General features: G+C 41.8%; 1 protein-coding gene across 2 annotated transcripts in view; it reads left to right on the top strand.

The window, feature by feature from the left end:
* BMPER (BMP binding endothelial regulator) overlaps positions 1–23031 on the top strand; it is a 148987-nt gene that overhangs the window by 65731 nt on the left and 60225 nt on the right. Inside the window, exons 7-11 of one of the 2 annotated variants that reach the window (XM_068405194.1) lie at positions 10005–10104; positions 13451–13560; positions 14196–14336; positions 16613–16717; positions 22224–22269. In XM_068405194.1, the coding sequence (XP_068261295.1) occupies positions 10005–10104; positions 13451–13560; positions 14196–14336; positions 16613–16717; positions 22224–22269 (502 nt within the window). The remainder of the gene's footprint in view (positions 1–10004; positions 10105–13450; positions 13561–14195; positions 14337–16612; positions 16718–22223; positions 22270–23031) is intronic. The other variant, XM_068405195.1, reaches the window with a different exon arrangement.

The raw sequence follows: 23031 nt of genomic DNA, 5'->3' as shown, positions 1-23031 counted from the left end.
AGTGTCCTTGCTACTACTAAATCAGTATGATTTATTTTACCACGGATGTTCTACAGGTATCAGTGTGCTTTATCATCAAACCTTCAGGCAAGGGCATCCATAAATTGTAGAAACAGCCGGTGAAGGATTAATCTCAACCTCTCCAATACCTCATTGCCCTGAATCACTGAAGGAGATTTGTTCTCTTTGCTTGTGAATGGAACAGTGACTTGGTGTGGGTTATTCTGGCAGGTTTTGACCTAGTAACAACTTTTCCAAATTCAGGTGTGTAGGCACCTTCTTCTAAATTGTGGGCTTTTTTCCTCTTCCAAGAACAACCCTAGTCGGTTTTATTCATGACCTTGTTTATACATTTGCACCTCCAAAAAATGAAGCTTCAAACCATGCCATGAAATGAAGTTCATATTGTGTACAAGAAAGTATCCGCAACGCTGAAAATAAAGCCTTTATTTTGTATCTAAATGCCAGATGTCAGAATTGGGGCATTTGGAGATTTAATTCACTCGAGTCTTGCAATTTAGTCCTGCAGATATCTTAAGGTGAATTATTTAAAACTAATGCTCTAAGGCAAAGCTCTGCACATACATCTGTAGAGTTTTTTGTCGTGACCAAGTATTTTAAAGAATGATGATGAAGTGAGAGTCAGAATTGTCACCTTTCTCAGGACCACAATGGTACTAGTATTCTGCGTGTGCAAGAAACACGCTGGGGACACTGGAGGGATTTAATAACTGTGTATATCTGTGAAAGGACTGTTCAGAAGGAAAAGCTGTTCTCAGAGTGGAGGCCAGCACTGTGCTGTAATGTGGGAATTGGAAGTGGGGGTGAAAGTAGTCTCTGATAGCTGCCAAAGTGTGGGGTTTATAGGAGTACCGTTAACGATAGGACATAGCAAGAAAAGCTTGTAAGGTTGTATCAGAAAGCTTATGGTGCAGAAAAAGGGGAAAAAAAAAGGAAAACCTTTGTGCAAGTTTATCTGATGAAAAGCAAGTGCTATTTATATAAATACACTGTGGCAGTGACTATCATTTTGCAAGCATTGGGTTAGGACTTTGAAACCTTATGCAAATGCACTGGTGGTGTATACACAACTGTACAGCCACTGGACTGTGCTTCATGTGTTCTTGATGCCAATGAAAACAAAGCAGCCTCCAGCTGATTCAGGGGAAAAGTCATGGCTGCAAGAAGCCAGGACCTGCTTTGCAGAGCTACTGCTCTGCTTCTAATAACTGAAGTTAGGAAAGTCCCTTGGATTTAACCCTAACTTTCTTATTATCTGGGATGGGACGTGAACAAGCTGAAGAAGCTTGTTAGTGGTTTTTAATAGTTTTTCTGGCCACAGACAGTTTCCAGCATAACGTGTTTTATCGCAATTTTTCATAGAAACAGTTCTTTTTAGAAGAGAAATAAATAATCATGTGGCTCATGGCAAAGCTTCCATAGCCACTGGAGACCTCTGGTGTAACAGCTAAATTAATCACGAATAGCTGAACTCTCTCCTGCAGTGGTATGCCAGAATTGTTTCATTGCCAATGTCTTTGCTTCCCTTCTGCTGTCCCCACGAAGCTGCTGCTCCTTACCCCCAAGGTGCTGGAGAGCTCTGCCCCTTCCTGCAGTGTGGGGCTGCCCTCCTGGCCCATTCCTGCTTACACGGTTATCTTGGCTCATTTTTCACCATTGCCCTGTGCAACTTCTTGGACTTTCGTTCAAAATGCTGTCATCCAAAGTGGACTGAAAATCAATAGAAAGACTCCCACTGATTTGTATGACCTTTGATGCAGTCCTTGCCTACATCCTGCCTAAAATCCACCTCTTCTACCAGGTGTATGTCTTCTAACTTCCAGCATCACAGAAAGGCATCGTGCTATAGTGAGTACTGTACAGCGCTAGGTCCCTATCCCTGTTTTCCCTATCAGCATTCAGAGAGATGACTTGGCACTGTTTGAGTGTGCCCTGTGCAGCAACTGGCAGGGAGATTAGAGGGGGAAGCACAGCCTATAGAAGGATATTTGGTTTATAGGAAACACCAAGACAAATGTGGAGGGTACGTGCAGTGGTACGTGTGGTTGCGGCATTTCTGTTAGGTAGCTCTCTATTAATAATGAGCTAGTTTTAATTTCAGAAGTCTGAAGCCTTTTGATTCTATTATCCAACATGGACTATATAAGGTGCAGTGGCAGCTATCAGTTTAACGAGACCTGCAGCAAGGAAGAGAGTTTGATTAGTAAGCGTGTGAAATGACAGCAAGTGATGGAGGTGATGTGGAAGGATTCAGACTAGAGGAAAAGCTGAATTTGAGATGCTGGCCAATCATCTCCATGCTGAAAGAACTAACCTGCTATGTAGCACTGAGCATTGTCAGTAAAGTTGAGAAAACTAAGACAATTTTTTAGATACTCTCTCACTGGGAAAAAAATTCTGATAAGTAAGTGATGCTCTGTTGCTGGGAGTAGTGCCTGGGAGAATTAAACAGCACACAAAGGTGTTTGAGGTGCAGTGCAAATCCAGACATCTCAGAGCTGTAGAAAGATATTGTTGATTTTTTTAACTATCAACTAGCAGAAGAAGGAATAGGCACTTATATTACAGAGTTGAAAGCTCTGGCTTCTGCATGTGACTTTAGAGACATTAAAGAGTACCTAATGAAAGAATAATTCATGGGACACATTATTTCTGCTTGCAGGAGATATTTGTTGAGAGAAACAGATCTACCCCTGGAAAAAGCCTGAGTTGTTGAACTGTCCAGGATAAGGATCAAGAGAATAACAGCTCCCAAAGCAGAATAAGTATGTGGGCTCCAGCTGAAAGCATCCAGCACTCAGGGTAGTTGCAGGCCAGTCTGGGACACAGGTATCATGAATCCGTGTAGGTACTGGGGAAAAAAAAACAAACCAGAAAAGACAGGAAGAAAAACGCCTCATCTCATGGGAATGGCGCAATAGGTATGGGACACAGACCTGTCTTATGTCCCGTTGCCTCTGCTAACCTAGGAATAGAGATATTGTTCCAGGAGCAGCAGAAGTAACAAAGCTCTGTTTCTATAGCTGTGCGGCCCTTGCTCCTTTATCTGCTCTGATTGCAATAACCTGAGCTCTCCTCCAGCACCTCCATGACACGAGCACCAAGCAAAAGGCAGGAGGTCTGGGAGACGCTGCCTAGCACTGTGGGGTGCTTTCTGGTGTCCCTTCTGGGAAAGAAATTCAGGGTGCTCTACTCTCTGCAGCAGTCCAGTTTTAACAAACTTGTAGGAACTTAATGTCCTTGAGATCTTAACGTTATTTTGATTTTTGCTATTTTATCTCTATACACTTTTTTTAGAGGAGTCCCTTGATAGTTTGTGGCTGGGACTGATCAGGGATTCACAAGCTACAGGTGTGCCTGGTTTGTGTCTGCATAAGCCTTCTTTCCTTAGGAAATCAGCCTGAAAGGGGAAAAGTACACACTGCGATTAAACCTTTCAAGGCTTCCAAGTGAAGAGGGCCTATTTACAACATCACTTTCAACACAGCCAAGAGCTCAGTGCGTAAGGCCTGGAGGGGAGAGGGCTGCTGGCTCTTCAGCTGCTAGACTCTGCAGCTAGGATGTTGGGTCAGCGAGCAATTTGATTTCAGCTGGATTGTGAAGCCAGACGCAATATAATCCCAGCAACACTTCTGCACAGCGCTATTAGACTGGAGAAATATGACCAAGTGCTGGTTGCGCTGAGTCCCCTGGCTGAGAGCAGAGTGCCGCGTGACCTTCCCTGAGGAGCCCTTCTGCAGTTCCAGCAACTGTGAAATTTTAGGAGCAGTGTCTCTGCCTGTGCATACTTAAAGGAAGCTACTGTGCAACCCAAGATTTCATTTTCCAGAATGTTCCCTTTCACCCAAGGCAGTAAATACCCTGGTCCTCCACCTCCTCCCACAGGAGAGTCAGTGCAAATCATGTTTCAAAACTTGAAAGAACCAGGACCAGCAGCCCCCCAGCAGTCCGATTTCAAGGTGGGGAGCTATACCCTAGAAGAGCATACTTCACTCTCTAGGAGGATGCTGTGGTATTTCAGCAAACAAACACAGCACACCACTTCCTTCTGAAGAAGAGAAAATTTCTTTTCTTCAGCTAAGCAATCCCAGGAAATGTGGCTCTCGAGAACTGGAATAGATGGCAAGACTGGATTGGCTTGGCACTTACACGAGTCACTTTGGTGTACATGGTACACACGGTATTTGGTTGATGGAAAGCATGACAGTATTTAGAGGCTTCATCCTACCCTGTATTACTAACTAATGGATAATTTAGTTAATTCCTCAGCAGCTGGATGCAACCACATACAGATTAACTTCCAAAAGAGGGAGGCTTTTCAGTTCCTGGTTTTAGGTCAAGATGTTCTAACTCCGTGACACTTTGCATTTGCAATTTGCTAGAAGCTCGGGGACATGAATTTACATTAGTTGGAGACAACTAATCAAACTTTCTTATTAATACAGCTTGTTGATGACACAAACAATACACCTAACCACTTGCATCATAAGGGTGCACATGGACGGAGAGGTGGTAGAGTCAAACCCTTACCTGCTAGAAACTGATGGAGTTATTTCGGCTTCTCTTGGCTACGTCAAGGAATGCCTTTGCATCAGACAGAGAAAACAGTGGGAAAGGGTAGTTTAAGAATTGGGCTTTTATTTTACCCCAGAGTTTCCTCTAGAAATTTATTCATAAGAATCTTTCAGTTTACTATTTCTAATCTGTATAGATTTTAGGTATTTTTTAATACAATAATTTATATCCACACTAATCTGCATGCTGTGGTATTAAAATGAAGGTGAGCTCTTTAGAGCATTTGCTGCGCATGCAGCTCTTAGGACATCACTTTAGACTGTCACTAGGACCACTTTATAAGCCTTCCTATAGCAGTGATATCTCAGCAAATAGGGTTTGAGATCTAGCTCCAGAGTTTAAAAATCTAGCACGCACAGGGCAGTATAAATACCTGCTGTTTTGAACTGTAGCTCAAGATTTCCCTATTCTGAATTTTATCCAATGCTTTCTAAAGAGGCATTTTAAAAATCCTGGTCTAGACAGTAGATCAGGCTGCAGGGATGTGGGAAGCTCTGGCTTGTCTGTCTGTCTGTTTGCTGAACTGATTGATGTGCTGTTTGCTTTTATGCTAAGAACTGTTTTGCTACTTTGTGCATTTCCTAAAAACCTTCTCCCTCCCATGACCCTTCCAGGGAACTCTCACTGGGCACAACACGGCTGTTTCAGGGACCCTGCAATACTGTGTAAGGGCGAAGTTCCTCCCAGAGGCTGTCCTATAAGAACTGGCGTGTCTTTCATCTGATTTGGGAGAGAACACCTATTTTATTTCCCGATTAAAACCACACTCTATATATGGTATCCTCTCACTTTTGTGCCTGAAGTCGACTTGCATGACACATCAGGGACTGTATATCTGTTTGTAAACTCAAGGTATGGGTTTACAAGCATGTGATTCCAGGGGCATTTTGAAAATGTTTGCATAGTACCTGTTGCTGACCTGTTTTATGTATGTAATACACGTTTGGGAGGTAGTGGAAGTCTTTACTATCACACAGTAGTTAATATGTCAGACAGAGCTCCTGGTGCCCAGCAAGTGTATGCAAGCCAATACACTATCCAATTCCTGTAGGAAACCTTACGCACACCAGCGAATGTGGTGTAGTGAAACAGGAGTCCTGCTATGCCTTAATCTTTTTTTTTTTTTCCAGAATGGTAATACTCATCGTTACCTGAATCTCAAATGATATGTCTGTCTCTTTATCAGCAGATTTCTATTCGTTGCCTTTATGCCATTGCTGTGACAAAAATGATAGTCTCTTAATATGTTCATAGTGGCTGTAGTCACCTGCACTGTGCTAGAGCGGTTGAAAACAGACGGTCATACAGTTGTGAGTTTATTTGGCTTTTCTTGCCAATGGCATGGGGCAGACTTGCTCCGCAGTGACCCTGTTGAACTTTCAAAGGTATTTTTCATGCTGGTGGCATAAAATCTTTATTCATAGCTGGAGACAACCTCGAACATCTGTCTTAGTTCTTACAGCAACCCCTGCTGAGGCTACAGTGTGTGTCTGACCTTGCTCTCAATGTCTGGAATATGTATCCTGCAGTTGAGAGAAACGTAGTTTTTATATTTCTTTATTATTTTTTTTCCCTGTAAGGATAGCCTTACTGGTAGCAAATGAAACCTTTCACGCTTCTTCTAGAATGAAAGTTAAAACCAAATGCCTACAATCCACTGCGGGCTGAATCCTAATGCCAGCACTTAGACAAAATATTCTGCAAAATCAATGGAAATTTTACTTATGTTGGAGGATTAGCAGAGTCTTTCAAGCACGAAGTGAACATAGGGCAAAACTGGGGAGGAATCCTTTTTAGATGATTTATAGCTTCACCAAAGCACAGAGATAAAGCCTGAAAGTGAAATGGAAAATGAGATGCCCACAAGAAACATGGCTCTTGATAATACTGAAGTTAACCTTTAACATTAAATAACATGTATATAAAACATTACTACGTTTAGATGTGCTTGTTATCAGTAGCAAACAAATTGGGAGTATGGAAACCTCTGTCCTCCTGAGATTTCATGAGTGCTTTCAAAACCTGCTTATGACAAGGGCATCTCTGCAGCTGGTGGTCACTGTTTTTGCCCTCGTGGTAGATGAAGCCCAAGGCTCCTGGAGATTAATTGCAGCAGGCTCCCAACCTTTGGGGAGTTTTTGGACAGACAGTTTTTTCTGCAGACATTTTTCTCTCTGTCTGTCCTAGCACACAGGCTGCATACATGCTGTGCACCAGGCATGTGGGTAGCCTGCCCAGAAACTGCACTCTATCCTTCATCCAGTGTCTCCAGCAAAGCCAGCTGCAGCCTGGATGGGCACATCTCTCAACCCTGCCAAGTTTCTTGTGTCCTTATTGAACAGTGAAGTATCATAGTTGACGTAGGGGCTTAGCAGAAGTGGATGGACCAGTAGCTAGACTAGCTCCATCCTTTCGTTTTAGGAAAGACTCGTTGTCTGTCTTTCTCAAGGATGGACCTCTTGTGGGAGAGTTAGAGTGTACCATTTCATCTTCCTCTCTCTTCTGTCTCTTGAGAAAGCTGCTGAGACAAGACAATACCTCCGTCCATACCTCCCTCTGAGCCGATGCCAGGGAGCCTTTTGCTTTGTTTTGCAGATACGAGGTGGCAGCAGGAGTTATAGTGGTTTTGTCTGTCTCCAAGGTGGAAGGTGAATCTTTTCATTATAGGCTGTAGATGTCTTACAAAATCTGTTACCTCCAGAGGACTGTGGACTGCCGCAGCATCCCCTGATTAAGGCTTCATGTAACTATCGCTCCAGGATTTATTTGCCTAGCTCTTGAATAGCATTTCTCACAGGAAGCAGATGTCACTTGTACTTTATTGGTCTGCACTGGCTTCCAATTCAGGTTTGGTTTTACTGGAAGGTGTTGCTTCGGACCTGGAATATTCTGGCTGCCTGGGAGATGTTAAGCTTAACAGGGAAATGTGAGCTAAAAGCTGTAGATGTAATTGGGAGGTGGAGGAAGCAAGGTGTTTACTGTGCAGTTCCCACTCTGGCTTAGGCCATCCAGAGCCAATCTTTTTGCTCTCCGGAGTTATTTTTTCCCTTGATTTTTTTTTTGTTGAACTTCTGTTGCACTGTTTTTTCTATGTGACACTATTCCATGCAATTTAAAGCACTGGCAGGACTAACTAATCCTGCTTTGAAAGCTGGTATTCTGAATGCTTTGTGAGTTTTGAATTGTGATGACTGAGGCTTTTAAGAAAATAGAAATATTGTGTAGGTTTTGACATTTCCTTGTAGTGCCCAACGAGCTATCTCTCTAAGCTCTGTAGGGCAAGTAGAATTATTCTTACTTTAAATGGTACAGGTTGATTTGTTTCAGACTGTTTTTGAGCTTGTACCCTATCATGATACTCAAGCCTGGAAGAGCCTGTCTGGGACAGCAGCAAGTTAGAAAATAGTTTGGTGTTAAAAAGCAGCATTACAGCTGGAAGCAGGAGTAGCAGGGGGGTAAAGAGAGGGATGCAACTGGACTTAGTTTTGTGCTGAGGAGGCGCCGGTAAAAAAGGAGCTATAAACAAAAGGCTGAAATAAAGAAATATTTCATTTTATCCATGGCATTTTGTGTTTAAAAAGTATCTATACAACAGGCTACAAAGGCAATGTCTCAATAATGTGCTAAGCCTGAGCTTTGATTCAATGTCAGAAAAGCAAGACTCCAGAGCAGTTCTGGAGAGGCGCAGGATATGTGAGTATTAAATACAGAAGCAAGGTGGCAAGAAAGGACCTGTGTTCACCAAGCGCTGGAGCATTGCTTTATCTTCCACGGATGATCCTGTCACCAGGCTGGCTGAGGTCTCCATGCCCTACTTCCACATTTGTGGAATTGTCACCGAAGTTTGAACTTTGTCTTCTCTTAGCCTTTTTCCCTGGGCTGAATGACGGAACTGCTTCGGAAAGCCCTTCTTTGGTATTTTCTGTTTCATTCTGCACCTGTGTCTCTTCTTACAGAGCTATTCCCTGAGCATCATAAGGAACATCAGTGAAGAATTCATTTAGTTTTGTCAAGTTTCTGGTCTGACCCTTAATTTAGGGCAGTCATTTCAGTCTACAATAAACTCTGTGTTCCTGCATGCCGCAGTGAAAGAATTACGAGCAGTCCTTAGCCATGTGCATTCAGGATGCTTTGGTAGCCCCGTGGGACAGGTAGACTTCAGTGCCTGAAAACTTATTATAGAACAGGGGTACAGTCAGTATGTTATTTTCTGTATAATAGTGTATATGTGGGTCTGCCTGTATGTAAAAGCTTTTACATGATTCACGGAGGCCATTAAGAGTGGAATGACATACCAGCGTTTCAGGCACAGAGCTCTTCGAAAATGAACAGCTTTTTTCCATCTTTCCCCAGGGAGCCCTGAGAGGCATCCAGCATGTGGGTGGGAGGAGGCTGTTCGTAAGTCTTCCATCACAGCATCCAGGAACACAAAGCTTATTGTTGGGATGAGCCTGCAGCTCTGAGTGATAAATAAGGCAGGGCAGTTAGATGAAAAGGGCTAACTTCTCTTGCTAAGACAAAGGTGGACTGATTTTTGAAGTTTACCAACCTGGACCTCTCATGAGCATATGGAGCATATGTTGGTAGAGGGTCTAGAGCTAAACACAGTATTCTATAAGCTCAGTGAAGTAATCAGACAAACGAGCTGATGAGAACAAAGATCTCTTTTGACTGACTTAATCATAGACATATATTCTCTGCTTTCATCTTTGCTGTGCTTTTTGCCTCTCACTGTTTCTGATATTCATTGATACACCAGGATATATCCAGTCCAGGCTGCTGCTTTTTTTCTTTTGCCACACTCATTCTCAAAATTTCATACACCCTCTTGGTTTTCACTCCTCAGAAGAAAGCAGACCTTCTGGGTTTGCATAGTTGCACTCAGAGGCTAAGAAGAATGTGCTTTCTTAAGTGATTTTGGCTTATTTGGTTTCTGAGGTCATGGACACAGTGGAAGAACACCTGCTCTCATCTTGCTTCAGCACTTAATCCCTGTCCCAGACAAGCCTAGAAGGGCACGGCACAGGAGGTGAAGAATAATGTAAAAAATTGCTCAATAACTTTTTTGAACATCCGGAAAGGTTCATGGATAATGATTTTATTCTCCCTGTTTTTCTCATATCCACACCAAGAAATAAGATAGAAAGACACTATTCCTTCAACTATTGCATTCATTGCTTGAGAGAATGAAAAAATATGAATAAGCCAAGGTCTCTGCAAGCAATATAGAAAGTGTCGAAGGACAGTTGTACACGTTCCTTGTATGCCTGATGCAAGCAGAAATTTCTGTGGGCAAATACTGCTTTGGCTAAGGCTTTTCAAGGCTTCTTACCAGTCTATGTCGGTGTGTGCACGTCTACTTAACATTTTGCTTTATTTTCTTTCTAACGGAGCCTATTTTCCTTCAGGGTGGCAGGACACAGTGCATCCAAGAAGTCTGCCCCATTCTTTCATGTCCCCAGCACCTCAGTCACATTCCTGCTGGACAGTGTTGCCCCAAATGCTTAGGTGAGTGATTTTTTTTTTTTTTCTGTGAATTTTGTAATTAATATGATTTGTTTCTGCATACCATCTTTTATACCAGTATTTCACAGTACTGGTAAATTCTGGGAGATGGAGGAGACACCACCTCCCAGTGGAGTTTATAATCTATAGGTTTAAACAGGTACTCAGGGTCAGTGTGTAGGGTTGTGATGGGTGGTACTAAGCAAGCAGCCGCAGAAGAGCATTTGAGCATAGACCAGTTGGCTTGCTTAGAGAAACGAATATAGAGATGTTTCCCACCTTTATTACACGTTTTACAAAGGAGATTGAGGCAGGAGGAAGCATTTCATTGGAATTTGCCACAAGAAAAGGCCTCACCCTCTCATATTTTTATTCAAGTGTGCATTTGCATTCTTGGTTTTGAGGAAATGCAGGTCAGAGGGAACTTCTGGACTGAAATTGCATTCTTAGAACCTGTTGTCAGAGAGGCCAGGGACCCAGGAGTCTGCCTCATGGTTGCCTTCTTAAGGTGGAATCATGGTTTCAGCCAGGAATATTTTCAATCACATCTTTCCAACGCATTTTAAAGGAGTAAGTCAGAGGCCTCTAAGAAGGGCTAGTTCTTCCAAGTCATGCCAAGGAAGGCAGTGACTTTTGAGAGTTCTTATTTTGCTCTTACCATGTCCACAGATCCCAGAGGTTAACGTTCCTCAACATGTGTCCCTCTATTTCATAAACAAGGAACACTTACATTCTACCAAGTAAATTAGCTTTAATTTGGTCTATGAGGTTATAACTAAATTTGGAAAATTTTCAGAGCTGGTAACTCCCAGTTCTTCAACAAAACTTTTTGTCATTTTGACCATATCTTTACTACCATCCAAAGTCTGTTTCCAGGGCTAGGTTAGGGGTACAGAGAGATCTGGCCTTGGAGGCACCAAGCCATAGAAAGTTTCAGCTTGTCGTAATACTTAACATTTTTGACTGCTTGAAACAAACCTGAATTTATTTATTTATTTATTTATTTGCTGATTGAGAAACACTACAGATAAATATCTGCCTGGAACATTTAACCACAGCACCAGAGAGTAATACAGTAGAGGAATTAAATGGAGAGGAGAACAGTCCAAACACTGAGCTTCTATTTTGGCTGAGGACATTTTTCCTTTCCTTCTGTAAACTCCTCTTGTACTCTCCACCCCATGCTTTTCCCAACTGAACCTTCCCCTCCTTGATCTAAGCATTCAAAACCCAGCTTTGATTTTTGAATCCTTCATGGGGATTTTTCTACAGATTCTTTTTTCCCCTCTTAGAAACGTCTGTAAATGAGTTCGCTAGTAATAATTATTTTCATTTTATGTGGTCTTTGCTCTAAAGCATGTCATATACCTGTGAATAGGCAATGTCTATTCACAGGGAAGTGCTAGAAGTTTTGGAGTGGAGGTAGAGCCAAGGCATGTGTAGCACACTGCATGGCAGTTAGGAAAGAGAAATGTTTTCAGGGATGCTGAGACATGGTTTTTAAAGTATCATGTGAAGGACCTCCCTGCAATTGAATTCCTGATACTCAGCGTATATAGCTTAGAAGAATGCTGTGGAGTCTACTGGGACCTGAATTATTAGTTTAACTACTAGTTATGAGCCAGCAAAGCCGACTATTAAGCCAATATCTTCACCACCACTTCTTTTAAAGTGGTAGCTCCTTTGTCAGTGGTTTTTTACCAACTATTTGAACTGGGTTGGCCACCCGGAATTGCACTGGGTGGTTTGCAAGGCATGGCAAGAGGGTGTGAGAGAGAGAACTGGACTTCTGTTCACTTGTTGACATAAGTTATGTGATTGAAGTCCTGGCCCCACATAGAGCAGCAGAAGTGTTGTTACAGGCAGGACTATGGCTAGGCTTTACCCATAAGTGGTGCATGGATGTAGAGCAGTTTCTTTTAGGGCTGCTGAGCATCCCCAACTGATTTCATATGTCAGTCCTGCAAGAGAAATTAAGCCTTTTCAGAAAGATGCACATTTAGTAAAAGGAAGGCTGGTTATGCAAGCACAGATTAGTCCAAGGTAGCTAATTTGCAAGAGAGAGATGTTCAAATTGTGTCTACTCGAAGAATAGCAGTTATCTTAACTTTTGTTTGATAGTTATTTTAACATTAGATTTGTAAAAACTCAGGGCTAATCCAATGGATTTTTCTCTGTGCTTATCCTTTTGTTTGCTTATATCTTAGAGGAAAATGGAACCTTTTTCCTTTAAGCTGTTCTACATTTATCACGAATTATTGAAAAGGGAAGGAATTACAGTGTGCCAAGAGCTGGTGGTTTGAGAGCTAAAGTATTGGCCTAGTACATAGTGACTTCTTGTATGTACTTATAGTGGCCATTCCCTACCTCGGAATTGATGCGTATTTAACATCAGACCTCAGAAATGATAAGCTGGGAGACCGGCAGCCACTCATAAAAGAACTTATTAGTTGGCTGCCACCAAAAGTAAACAGGGGAAGGTATTCAAAACCAGGAAGGTAAGTATAGTGTTTTTGTAAAGATGATGTTTATGTATCATAATGGTCACTTGTTTAAAATAACCTGCTAGGAAATAGCTGAGAATTAGGAGAAGCTTGCAGAACTGCAAAGTGTGTTGCAACTTGGATCTGAAAGTGCTTGCAGGATTAAAAGACTTCAGGAAGGATTTGATATTGATGCTGCCTTCCCTGTATAGTGCTCTAAGCCTTGCCTCGCTCTCATGAAACCCAAATATTTTATGGGTTATGGAAACTAAATATCTTGTATTGCCCTCATTCTGCTCATAAACAATACAAATGCCTGTATTTCTTGCAGCCTTGTGTGAACATGGTACACCAAGCTATCTTAATGAGACCGGACAACATCTATGTGGGGTTTTTTTTGCATCAGTGTCACTGAGTTGATTTAGTTTGTCTGCTGTGAACCCCTGAGGTAGATATGCTAAAACCAGTTAAGGCTGCTTTATTTGATAAGTTATTGCATTAAGTTAAAGACTGTTTAAACTAGTGTAAATATACCTACCCTAAGAGTTTGCAGTGCTTACTTTTTATTCCTTTAGCTGCACTGTGCACTTTATGATGAGAAGGAGAAGAAAGATTTTTCCAATATAAACATGCCATAAATCATATTTATATTCCCTCCCACGGTAGAATTTGTGCAGATGAATGTGTGCTAGAAGAACAGTGAACTGTTAAAAGTACATATTTTTTTCACACCAAAATGGAAACACATAGCAAATGACACATTGCACATGAATTTGGTCTGGTGACAATAAGCCCTACTATTTTTGTTGACAATATGGCATCTTTTCAACCACATTCTGTTTCTATTACTGTTTATTTATATTCAGGACAGAGGAAAGTGTTCGACCTCCCGTTTGGAAGCTGCCTCTTTCACAGCAACGTATATGATAATGGGTCCTCATTTATTTATGACAACTGCACAATGTGTACATGCAAGGTAAGTTCACAGTGCTTTGATATTGTGTGCTGCTGGTTATCTGGCATAGCAGTAATATGTAGGGCTGTGGAACTGTAAGCCCTGATACTGTTCTTCTTTGGCATCTTGTGTGGTCCCGGAGAATCTGATCTGAAGAGCACTTGCACTTGTGCTAGGAAAGTTTAAAAAGTTACTGACTGCCTCAGCTGAGACATGATGCTTGACTCTGTGTGATGCAAAATGAAGTTACTCAGATTATGTGATCCTCTTTAAGTTTGCATTACAGTGGAAAAGGAGTTTCTAAATGGTGAATTACCACATCTCTGCTGAAGGGCAGTGATTTTTTTTAGTTCCTCTAACATGACTATGACCGCTTGCACTTTTGCACCTAGGCAAAAAAATGGAAGTGTCACCAAATCAGTAAGATTTTGCAGGCCAACAGAAGTATGAACTAGGCTTTAGCTTCACAGACCATGAAAGATTCCCTTAACCCAGTAAATAATTATTATTTTCTCTGAGATGACCTATTCAAAGTAGTAGGGCTGTAACTTGGATGGATGCAATGACTGAGCAAGCAGAAGTGTTATGGTAAGGACACACAGGAGCACAAACATCTTGGTGATGATTTCATGATTCCATTTTGTCCTTTTACCTAGGATTCAACAGTGATATGTAAGAAGAGGTGCTTACTTCCTGGTGAATGCAATAAAAACAAAGACCACTGCTGCAAGGAGTGTGTCTCATATATGTCTCCTGAAGAAGTGAAAGTGTGCAAGTTTGGCAATAAGATCTTCCAGGTAAAGTTCCAGGTGTGGCTCAAGAGTAGATACCATTGTAACAGCTGAAACAGCATGAGTTTACTGTAAATTAGTATTGTGGCTTGTTTTTTAGCAGAATCCTCACCATCCTTGTTGATGATGGAACAACTCAGAGGCAAAGCTTTGCAAAATTTGCCATCTGCTATTTTTTTTTTCTGACTTTGTGTAAATTCTCCTGCTACACAGCAGTTACAGATTAGTTCCTCCTTGATGTGACATGCTGTCTCCCTCTCCTTATGCAGAGATTCAAGCTGCTGTTTCATGACAAGTAATGCATTTTTAGGAAGAGATAGTAATGCTCTGCTATCCCAGACAAACACTGATATTCATGGGGAAGATATTCTGAGTGGTATGTAGGCTTTATCCACTGAGCCAAAGAGTCTCTTCCATAGCTGAGCCAACAGGAGATTTGCAAATTTCGTCTTGGCTGAAAGTTACTCATCTTGATTTACTACATTTCACGTCTCTGCTAAGGACAGCACCTCTGACATCTTACATTGGGATACCCATGTAATAACTGTTACCTACTGAACTCTCACCCAATGTTTTCAAATCACAAGAGATTCCCTGCAGAACGCTTCTGCTGTTGCTGAGACCCTGTTTGTTTTTCCAAGTGGTGCGGCTTTTTTCACACTGTGTCAGAAAAAAGATTCTGTCACCTCACGGGCCATCTGTGAATCAAGAGACCCTTGAATCAGATCAAATGTTAAATCCTTTGTGAATACTTGGTTTGCTCAGCCAGAATCGCTTCCCATTTATTCCATCTTTTGTGTACATAGCTGAAGAGTTTATTCTGGAAATTACATGTGAACCTACTGTACGCTGAGACTATAATCCGTCTGATTGGCACTTTCACACTGGTGCTATTGTGCTTGAGGAACAAATGCCTGCTTCTTAGGCACCCAACTAAAATATTCTGCCTCTTGTGAAGATTTTATTATATTACTACATATTATATGGAGTAAGAAAACACAACGAGACAGTGCACCCATTTCTGGCCTCGTGTGCAGAAGGCAAATCCAGCGTTGTCCTGTTGAAGTTAATGGTCTAACACAGGTAGAATGGGCACAGTAAACGTGTTTTTGTACTCCTGTGCAAAACCAGCTGTGAGACAAAAAGTCAGGGTAGCTGCATGCAGTCAACTGTGATGTATTCTGGTACCTTAGCAGATGCTTGGAGAGCAGTCATTAGAGCCCCACAAGAACATGTGCTGCATCAGGAACACCAGGCAATCGTAACATGGCCTGGAAACAAAAGATAGGGGAGAAACAGCCTTTGAGCAAGCATGCTGTGCTGGATAAGTTAGGTTCCTTGGCATTTCAGATTTAGTCTGTTTTTCTCTCTGGTCAGAAAATCATGTTGAGGTGGGTACATAATTGTTCACAGCTGCCTGCTTGGACTGCCTGTTCCTGTCAGGTCTATCCTCACCCTTCCTTCACAGCAGCCCTGTAAACAGAAAACACGCACATTTTGGCTCTAAGCGGGCTAGCACAAGACTGTAAGTGGGTGAGATAGAATGTTTTAGGAACCACACTTGGCAAAGGCAACGCTACATAAAGAGGAGCCAGGGCAGTTCCACAAGCAATCCTTCCCAAGTAAGTGGGGACAAGACCATGAGGCATATTTTGCTCTGCACCTAATACTTTAAGAGCCATACATAGACTGGCTTACCTGCTCTGCATTTGAGAAGTTCAGCACTGTATCTCTTCTAAACATTTTCAGATGTTCAGCAGATCAAGTATCTGTGAAAGTGCTGTAAGTAATCTGAATTAGAATTCATTATTCAACCATTCCTGCCCTAAGTCAAAATGATGCTACATCTGGGAATAAATTCACTATACGCTGACATCTTAATCAAATACTTTCACGTGCATCAACTTAAAGACGTCACTCAACCCAATGAATCAGGTTTTTCTAATTATGTGAGCTTAAATGAGAATTTGTTGTAGGTGTGATCACATCTCAGACACACATTGGAGAGAAAACAATTCAAATAATCAGGACACTGATGAAAAATAAAAATGTGATTTGGAAAAATGGATTTCTGACCTAGAGGGCCAAAGAGAAGAAAACCCTGCTGAATTTGATCTTTGTCTTTAATCCGACTGGCCATGGACAGAGACCTCAAAATAATTTAGACTAAACAATGACACGATGCCAACAGGGAAAGTCATCCTTTCTTGTGCAATGATACATTGCTGAAATAGCTTCCTGTTGCCACCCCAGCTGATACTATATCATGTTCCCTGTTGCAGGATGGAGAGATGTGGTCCTCTGTGAACTGCACCATCTGTGCTTGTGTGAAAGGCAAGACAGAGTGTCGCAAGAAACAGTGCATTCCAGTCAGCAGCTGTCCTCATGTGAGTTTGTTAAAAGAACAGAGCTTTCTTCTCTTTTTTCCTCCACCATTATCTTTTTCAGAGTTTCTTGGAAGTGTGTGCATGGCAGTGGGGCACGCAGATTGGAAAGAAGGGATCCTCTGGCATATTAATTTAGGCTGGTGTTCCCCAAGTGTGCTACTGCTACCCCCTAAGTATGGGCTTTCCACCTCTGTCCTTGCTCTGAAGACTCTATGCTCTTTTCTCCTCCTCCCTTTAACTTTCTCTGTCCCAAGTATCTGCACTGGAACATCTCTTTCACATATATTTAATAGCTTTATAGAGTGGTGAGATGACTACGTTAGTATTTCAATAGCATGCATATTGTTAAGGCAAGCCACAGGAGGTTGTTGTACTTGCATTTCTCAGTGCATATGAGACTTAATGCTTGTTTGAAAATGTAAATTAGACAAAGCAAAGCAAATTATTTCAATCAAGCCATGCCACTTTCTCTAAGGTTGCAGCCTGAGTATTTTTTATTTGAAAGTCTGAAGTGAGCGCAGAGTGGTGTAATTGTAACTTAATTGCTTCAAAAACTAGCATTACTTGAAACCTTGAGGTAAAGTCAGTCTTTGTTTCTTGGATTTCTGTCGCTGACAGATTATTTTGTTTTAAGGGCTCAAGCTTTCAGAAGAGGGAGCTCTAAATAGCACCTCATGTAGGGGCAGATCTTTGAACAGAATTGCAGAAGAGAGAGCCAAGTTGTTAGCATTACACCTTCTCAGTGTTTCCTTCTCCATCCTGGAAGCCAGTTGGGAAAATATGAGTCACAGACACCTAGGTATAAAATTTTAAATGACAAACTCTAGTTTGTAAAATTTTATACGTGTGAACTTTTGACAGCCAGAAGCAGTGGTAGAATAGAGAGCCTGTACCTTGGCGCTCCCTGTTCTGCTGTGACAGTGGGCTGCAAGAGCGATGCTTGCATCCTCAGAAGAGGGGACATCCTTTTCCCATCACTCTGGTACTCACTGCAGAGGACAGTTCTCCTGTTAATGAGCCTCACATGAGATGTTGCATACATCTCAGGAAGTGTGAACAAACGGAGCTGCTCTTCTGGGAACCTTATGTGGCTCATGCCAGTCAAGTTTGCTCCCTTCAGGCCATTCACAGTATAAGCAGGAGTTGAGAGCTTGGACCCTTTGGGTCTCTTCAAATTCTTTGTTGGCCAAGAACGTGGCACACACTGCATCTCATTTATATTTTCGCTGTGCTGATGCATTTCAAATGTTTAAGATGTTTCTGAGATCAAATAACTCGTATGTCTTAATATAGATCTTAAGTGAAATACACCACTTCAGCAGTACCCATATATAAATTTGAGCATTGAGATGATCAGTTGAAGTGGCTTCTAAAATGAAAAGAGTGGAGGGTTAAAAATTCACCATCCACAGTCCTGCAGCAGGATAACTGACTGACTGATGGACTTGTTCAGCACTGCTCCACAATCTGCTCTAAGGTTAATCTGAAGTCCTAAACTGCCCTAGACCTCCAAGTCGAGTCCTCAGACAAGGCCCAGCTCCTTAGGGTTGAAAAGTCCAGCTTTGTTACCCTGCAGCACCATTCCCTCTAGTATCTAACCAGTCAGCCTGCTCCCTGCCTTAAAATGGAGTCTACAGCAAGCTGCACGCAAACCCACACTCCTCCACAGGTACACATTACATTTCTGCTCTTCCAAGCTAAATTGGAAGGACAAGTATGAGAAAGAATGTAAACTCTAGAGTGAGATTTATTTTCCTATTCCAAGTGGGTACCAAGTAATTTTAAAGCAAATAATGTATGCTAATGGATTTAAATCTTCTACTTTTCATCTGTGCTCCACTCTTTGATGAGACATTCTGTCACAAATCTATAAACATTAATTAAACACACCACATTATTCAAGATAAAGATATATTAGTGATTCTGATACTGAAAGTCTGGATATCATGCACAGAGTTATGCTGCTGTCTCTGCAAACTGTAGGGGTGTGAACTCCTTTTTTTTTTTCTCTCTTCACAATATTTCTGGCAATAAGCAGTCTCTACTGACTATTGAAGACTGCTGTGGAATAAAATGCTGTTTAGCGTCCCTTAGGATGTCAGGCCACATGAAGTTATCTCATTACAACTGTGTTATGATACACACAACCGAGTGTGAAAGGACTGAAGATTCACAAGGAACTTACAATATTATTCCTTGACTTAAATGCTTTACCATGCAGTCTTAATACCCTTTGCATGATGTGGGGTATTTTTGTAATGGAATATTATTTAATTTATCAACATAGATTTTGGCCAATTATTTCATGAAAGGATGGGTTTCAAAGTGGTAATTCTGCAGAAATTTCCAATACTGTGCAACCATTTGTGTTATTCAATGTGTTGGTGGCAGGCTGACATATTTTCAAAGGCTGTTTCTGCTGTTTCTTTCTTTTTCTTCATAGGACTAGGCACGTTTTTCTGTTTCTTTTATTATTTTCTTTTTGGAGCATTTAATCCTGTATCAGTAATTGCAGGAAGTGTCTGTCTTAGCTTCTTTTCATCTGCAGTGGAGGCAATGCATCTTGAAAATTCAATCCCTCCTGTCATATTTATAGTAAAATCGGTCCTCCTTGGGCTTCTAGTGAGCCTTGTGGCTTGTGGTTTCTGTTTCTTACTTTCTGACCGCTGACTCCACATAGATATTCTCCCTCTCAGTGACCTGGAGTGTCAGCCTGCAAGGTGCGGTACACACTGGCCCCCATCCAGCAAAGCTATTAAGCATGTGCCCAGTCCTGCTGAAGTTAGTAGGCCCTCCATGTGTGCTTAAACTTAAACACATGCTTAAATACTTTTTAGAAAGGGAGTAATCTCAATACTTGGCAAGACTGAGTTTCAGAGATCCTTGAGACCTTTTCTTACCTAATTTGCTATTCACTTGCCCTAGCCCTGCTCCAGCCTCTTTCTTGCCTTGTGCCATCTCCTTTCCTATTACCCATCCTTATCATTTTCCTCCTCACCTCCTCTCCTTATGCCTTTGCATTCCCCACTAACAATGCAAGCCTGTGGTAATGGTCAGTGGTCATGGACATGTCTCTTTTTGTACTGCTAGAGGAGAGCCTGGTGAATTTTACAGCATACAGCCTTTTCTGAGCTCTAAGGCTGTGCAAAAGTTAATAGAATTAAATTCACGGCATGTGAAGACATTTGCAGGGTTCGATTCTGCGGGTAAATTTTGAACCCGTGAACTTCAAGTGAGTTGAAAATTTATTCAGAACACGTTCTCCCATCTCTAGCACAGACTGCATTTAATGTTACACACATCTGTTATTATTACAAACAAAAAGTTGCTGTTTTTACTCTAGTGCCAAATGAGGCACAAAAAAACAACAGCTGTTGCTATTGCACAACCAAACAACCCCCTTCCCCCCCGCAATTAGTCTTGCCTTAAAAAAATAGAAAATAAAAACCTCAGACATAAAATTGAAAACCTCATAAAGAAGAAGAAAAATCCCAGAAAATAAATAGACTCAAATGTGGTCTGCTTATAAATATTCATAGGGAAAAATGGGATCACATCACTTAGCCCACTCCTAAGGGAACCCTCAATGCTAACGAACTCTTGCAGCACATGTTAGCAATAATGGGTTTCCTTATTCTACAAGACAAAAACAGGATCTCGGGCCAACATGGTGGCTCAAGTAACCAGCCTCAGCAGGCTGCCTTGGAGATTCCAATTTCACTTGAATTCTTGCCACTTCCAGCTTGGCTGATGATTTCAACTCTTTTATTGAAACAGAGAGCTTAGGCTATGCAGTTCAGTGTGTGGCATTCAGCTACCCATCTTCTGTTCATACAAGTAAGTGTTGCCCAGCTCCCTTTTTCTGTGCAGTTTTAATGGTTCTTCCTTTAAGGGGTTTTGTCCTAGCAGGTGCTTGGTAGATCTCCCTGTTGCAGCCTGGTCCTCAGCTGTTCTCTTTGCTCTGGGGCCTGGTGGTCACACAAACATCTAAGCATTGCCTACACTGCCAGTGAAACTCTGATCTAGCCCTTTTCTCAAGTCCAGATGTGCCTCAAGTCTGTTCACATGCAGTTGCACATTCAAAGATAAGGTTACAGTGAACTTCTATGCCCTGCAGATGATGAGCCCAAGCACACTCATACCAAGTTCTCATTCATGCCATCTGGGCACATCAAGCACGAGCACGACGGAGCGTGCTCCACTCCAGTCTGCCAGCAGATACTTGGAGTTCATTTCTCCCCATGCATACTGTCAAAGCTTGGCAGCGCTGTAGGCAGAAAGCAAGGCAGAGATCCATAGGGCTTGCTGACTGTGCCCACTTCCCCACATAGACCTGCCACCTATTTCTTGTCTGTTTTCATAAGCTTTTCTGCACTCTTGAGGATGTTGAGTGGGCAGAATAGCACAGCTCCATTTGCTCGCTCTTGCTGGCCGCTCCTTGCTCTCCCGCTTAGTGGGGAACGGGAGCAGTGGTCCCACAAAGGGGACTTTCTCTGTGTTCAACTACTGTTGGAGCAAAGGGTCAGTGCTGGGGAGCAGCACAGCTCCATGTGCCTCTTCCTTCCCTGTATGGGAATGCAGGTGAGCTCCAACGTCACCATAAGTTCTGTTATAACCCATGACAGTTTTTGCTTGGAAAAACACATCGTTGAGTCTGAAATTTTTCAGGCTTATCCTCTAGCTGGACTGTTAGCTTTAGGGAATTTAAGTAAAATCAGATAGAACATCTTTTAATTTGATGAAGACTGAAAAGGAGCATGAATGCATGTACACAGAGGCATGCCTCCTGCTTCTAGCCAGCCTTGTATCAGACACAACCATAAATAAAATTGACCTGGGCAGCATGGTAAATAAAGACTCGAACTTTTTGTCCATATTACTATGACTAGGCCAAATTGTTACTATTAGACATTGCACATCCTTGGATGCATGCCTATTTACTTCACCGGAGAGACTGGTCCATGACTGGTAATATGATTAGGTGAGAGAAACCACAAGATTTAGCCATGAAAGAAATGGGGCCAAACTAGATCTCTACCAGTGCCTCCTTCATTCCTTCATTTTTGTAGGAAAAGTGAATGATTTGGGGGGAGTGCAGGGGTGGGTGTAGAGCAGATTGCTTCTGTGTGGCGACTAAAAGGGTGTGCAGAGGAAATGTGTTGTATATATTTTGGGAGGTGGGGGAAAAGGTAGTGATCTTGTTAACGCAATGACTAGTCTGCTCTAGATATCCGTGAATACACGAGTCCAAAATTCTCTCACACTCTCTCTAAAGAGAAAAGTGGTAACAGAGAACCCTTTTAGTATTTCATTTCTTATAAGACTGCCAGAAAGCTCTTTGAATAGTTCTGTCTGTTTTTAGCACCTGATATTTGAAGCTGTAACCAGGGCATTGAGTTCAAACACGACTTGAACTATTTTCAAAGGCTTATCCAGCCTTACAACATAACACAGTCATTGCTCCAAAAACTCTTTCATTAAATCAGCCTGTCTTTCTCCCAATTAGGGTAAAATCCTGAACAGAAAAGGATGCTGTCCTATTTGCACTGAAAGTAAGTTCTTTCTTCACATTCTTTAAGTTCTTTTTTATTCTTTCAGGGAAAATAAATATAGTGGAAGTATGTTTGAGGGTAGTGAGACACTGGAACAGGTTGCCCAGAGAAGTTGTGGCTGCCCCCTCCCTGGTAGTGTTTAAGGCCGGGTTGGATGGGGCTTGGAGCAACCTGGTCTAGTGGAAGGTGTCCCTGCCTGTGGCAGGGGGTTGGAACTAGATGATCTTTAAGGTCCCTTCCAACCCAAACCATTCTATGATTCTATGATTCTGTGTTTGCTTTTCTGCCTTCTTTTTAGAGGTGGCTAAAGGGCAGGTGATTATTGCTAGTCACAGATTTTGCCTTTTAGAAATCTGTAAATTCAAAATAAAATGCCTGGGTATTTTATTGTAATTTTATTTTATTTTTTTCCAATGTCACTATTTTTGTCAAATCTGTGGTGCTGCTTTTTGAAGGATATAGTTGGCCTGTGAAATTTGTAGGTAATAAAATAAGCAAATGAATAGAGTTGTAGCTTTTAGGACTGGATACCTTTTATATCTGTAAATAACAGCCCAGCTATGTGTATATATAATCCAACACCTCTGCAGATGATTAGTGAGAGTTAAAAAAAGGTGTGCAGAAATCTGAGACACAGTCTGGGGCAGCAGTGGAAAGCACAATAGAAAGCTATCCTTCTGTCCGTATGATGTTTAGCTCAACCATCACCTTTTATCCCTTTACTCTTCACTTCAGGAATGATCATCTTATGATATCACTTGT

Source organism: Nyctibius grandis, chromosome 7, assembly GCF_013368605.1.
Source record: "Nyctibius grandis isolate bNycGra1 chromosome 7, bNycGra1.pri, whole genome shotgun sequence".
NCBI lineage: Eukaryota > Metazoa > Chordata > Aves > Nyctibiiformes > Nyctibiidae > Nyctibius > Nyctibius grandis.
The sequence above is the reverse complement of the archived record's forward strand: the minus strand, read 5'-3'. Positions and strand labels throughout refer to the sequence as shown.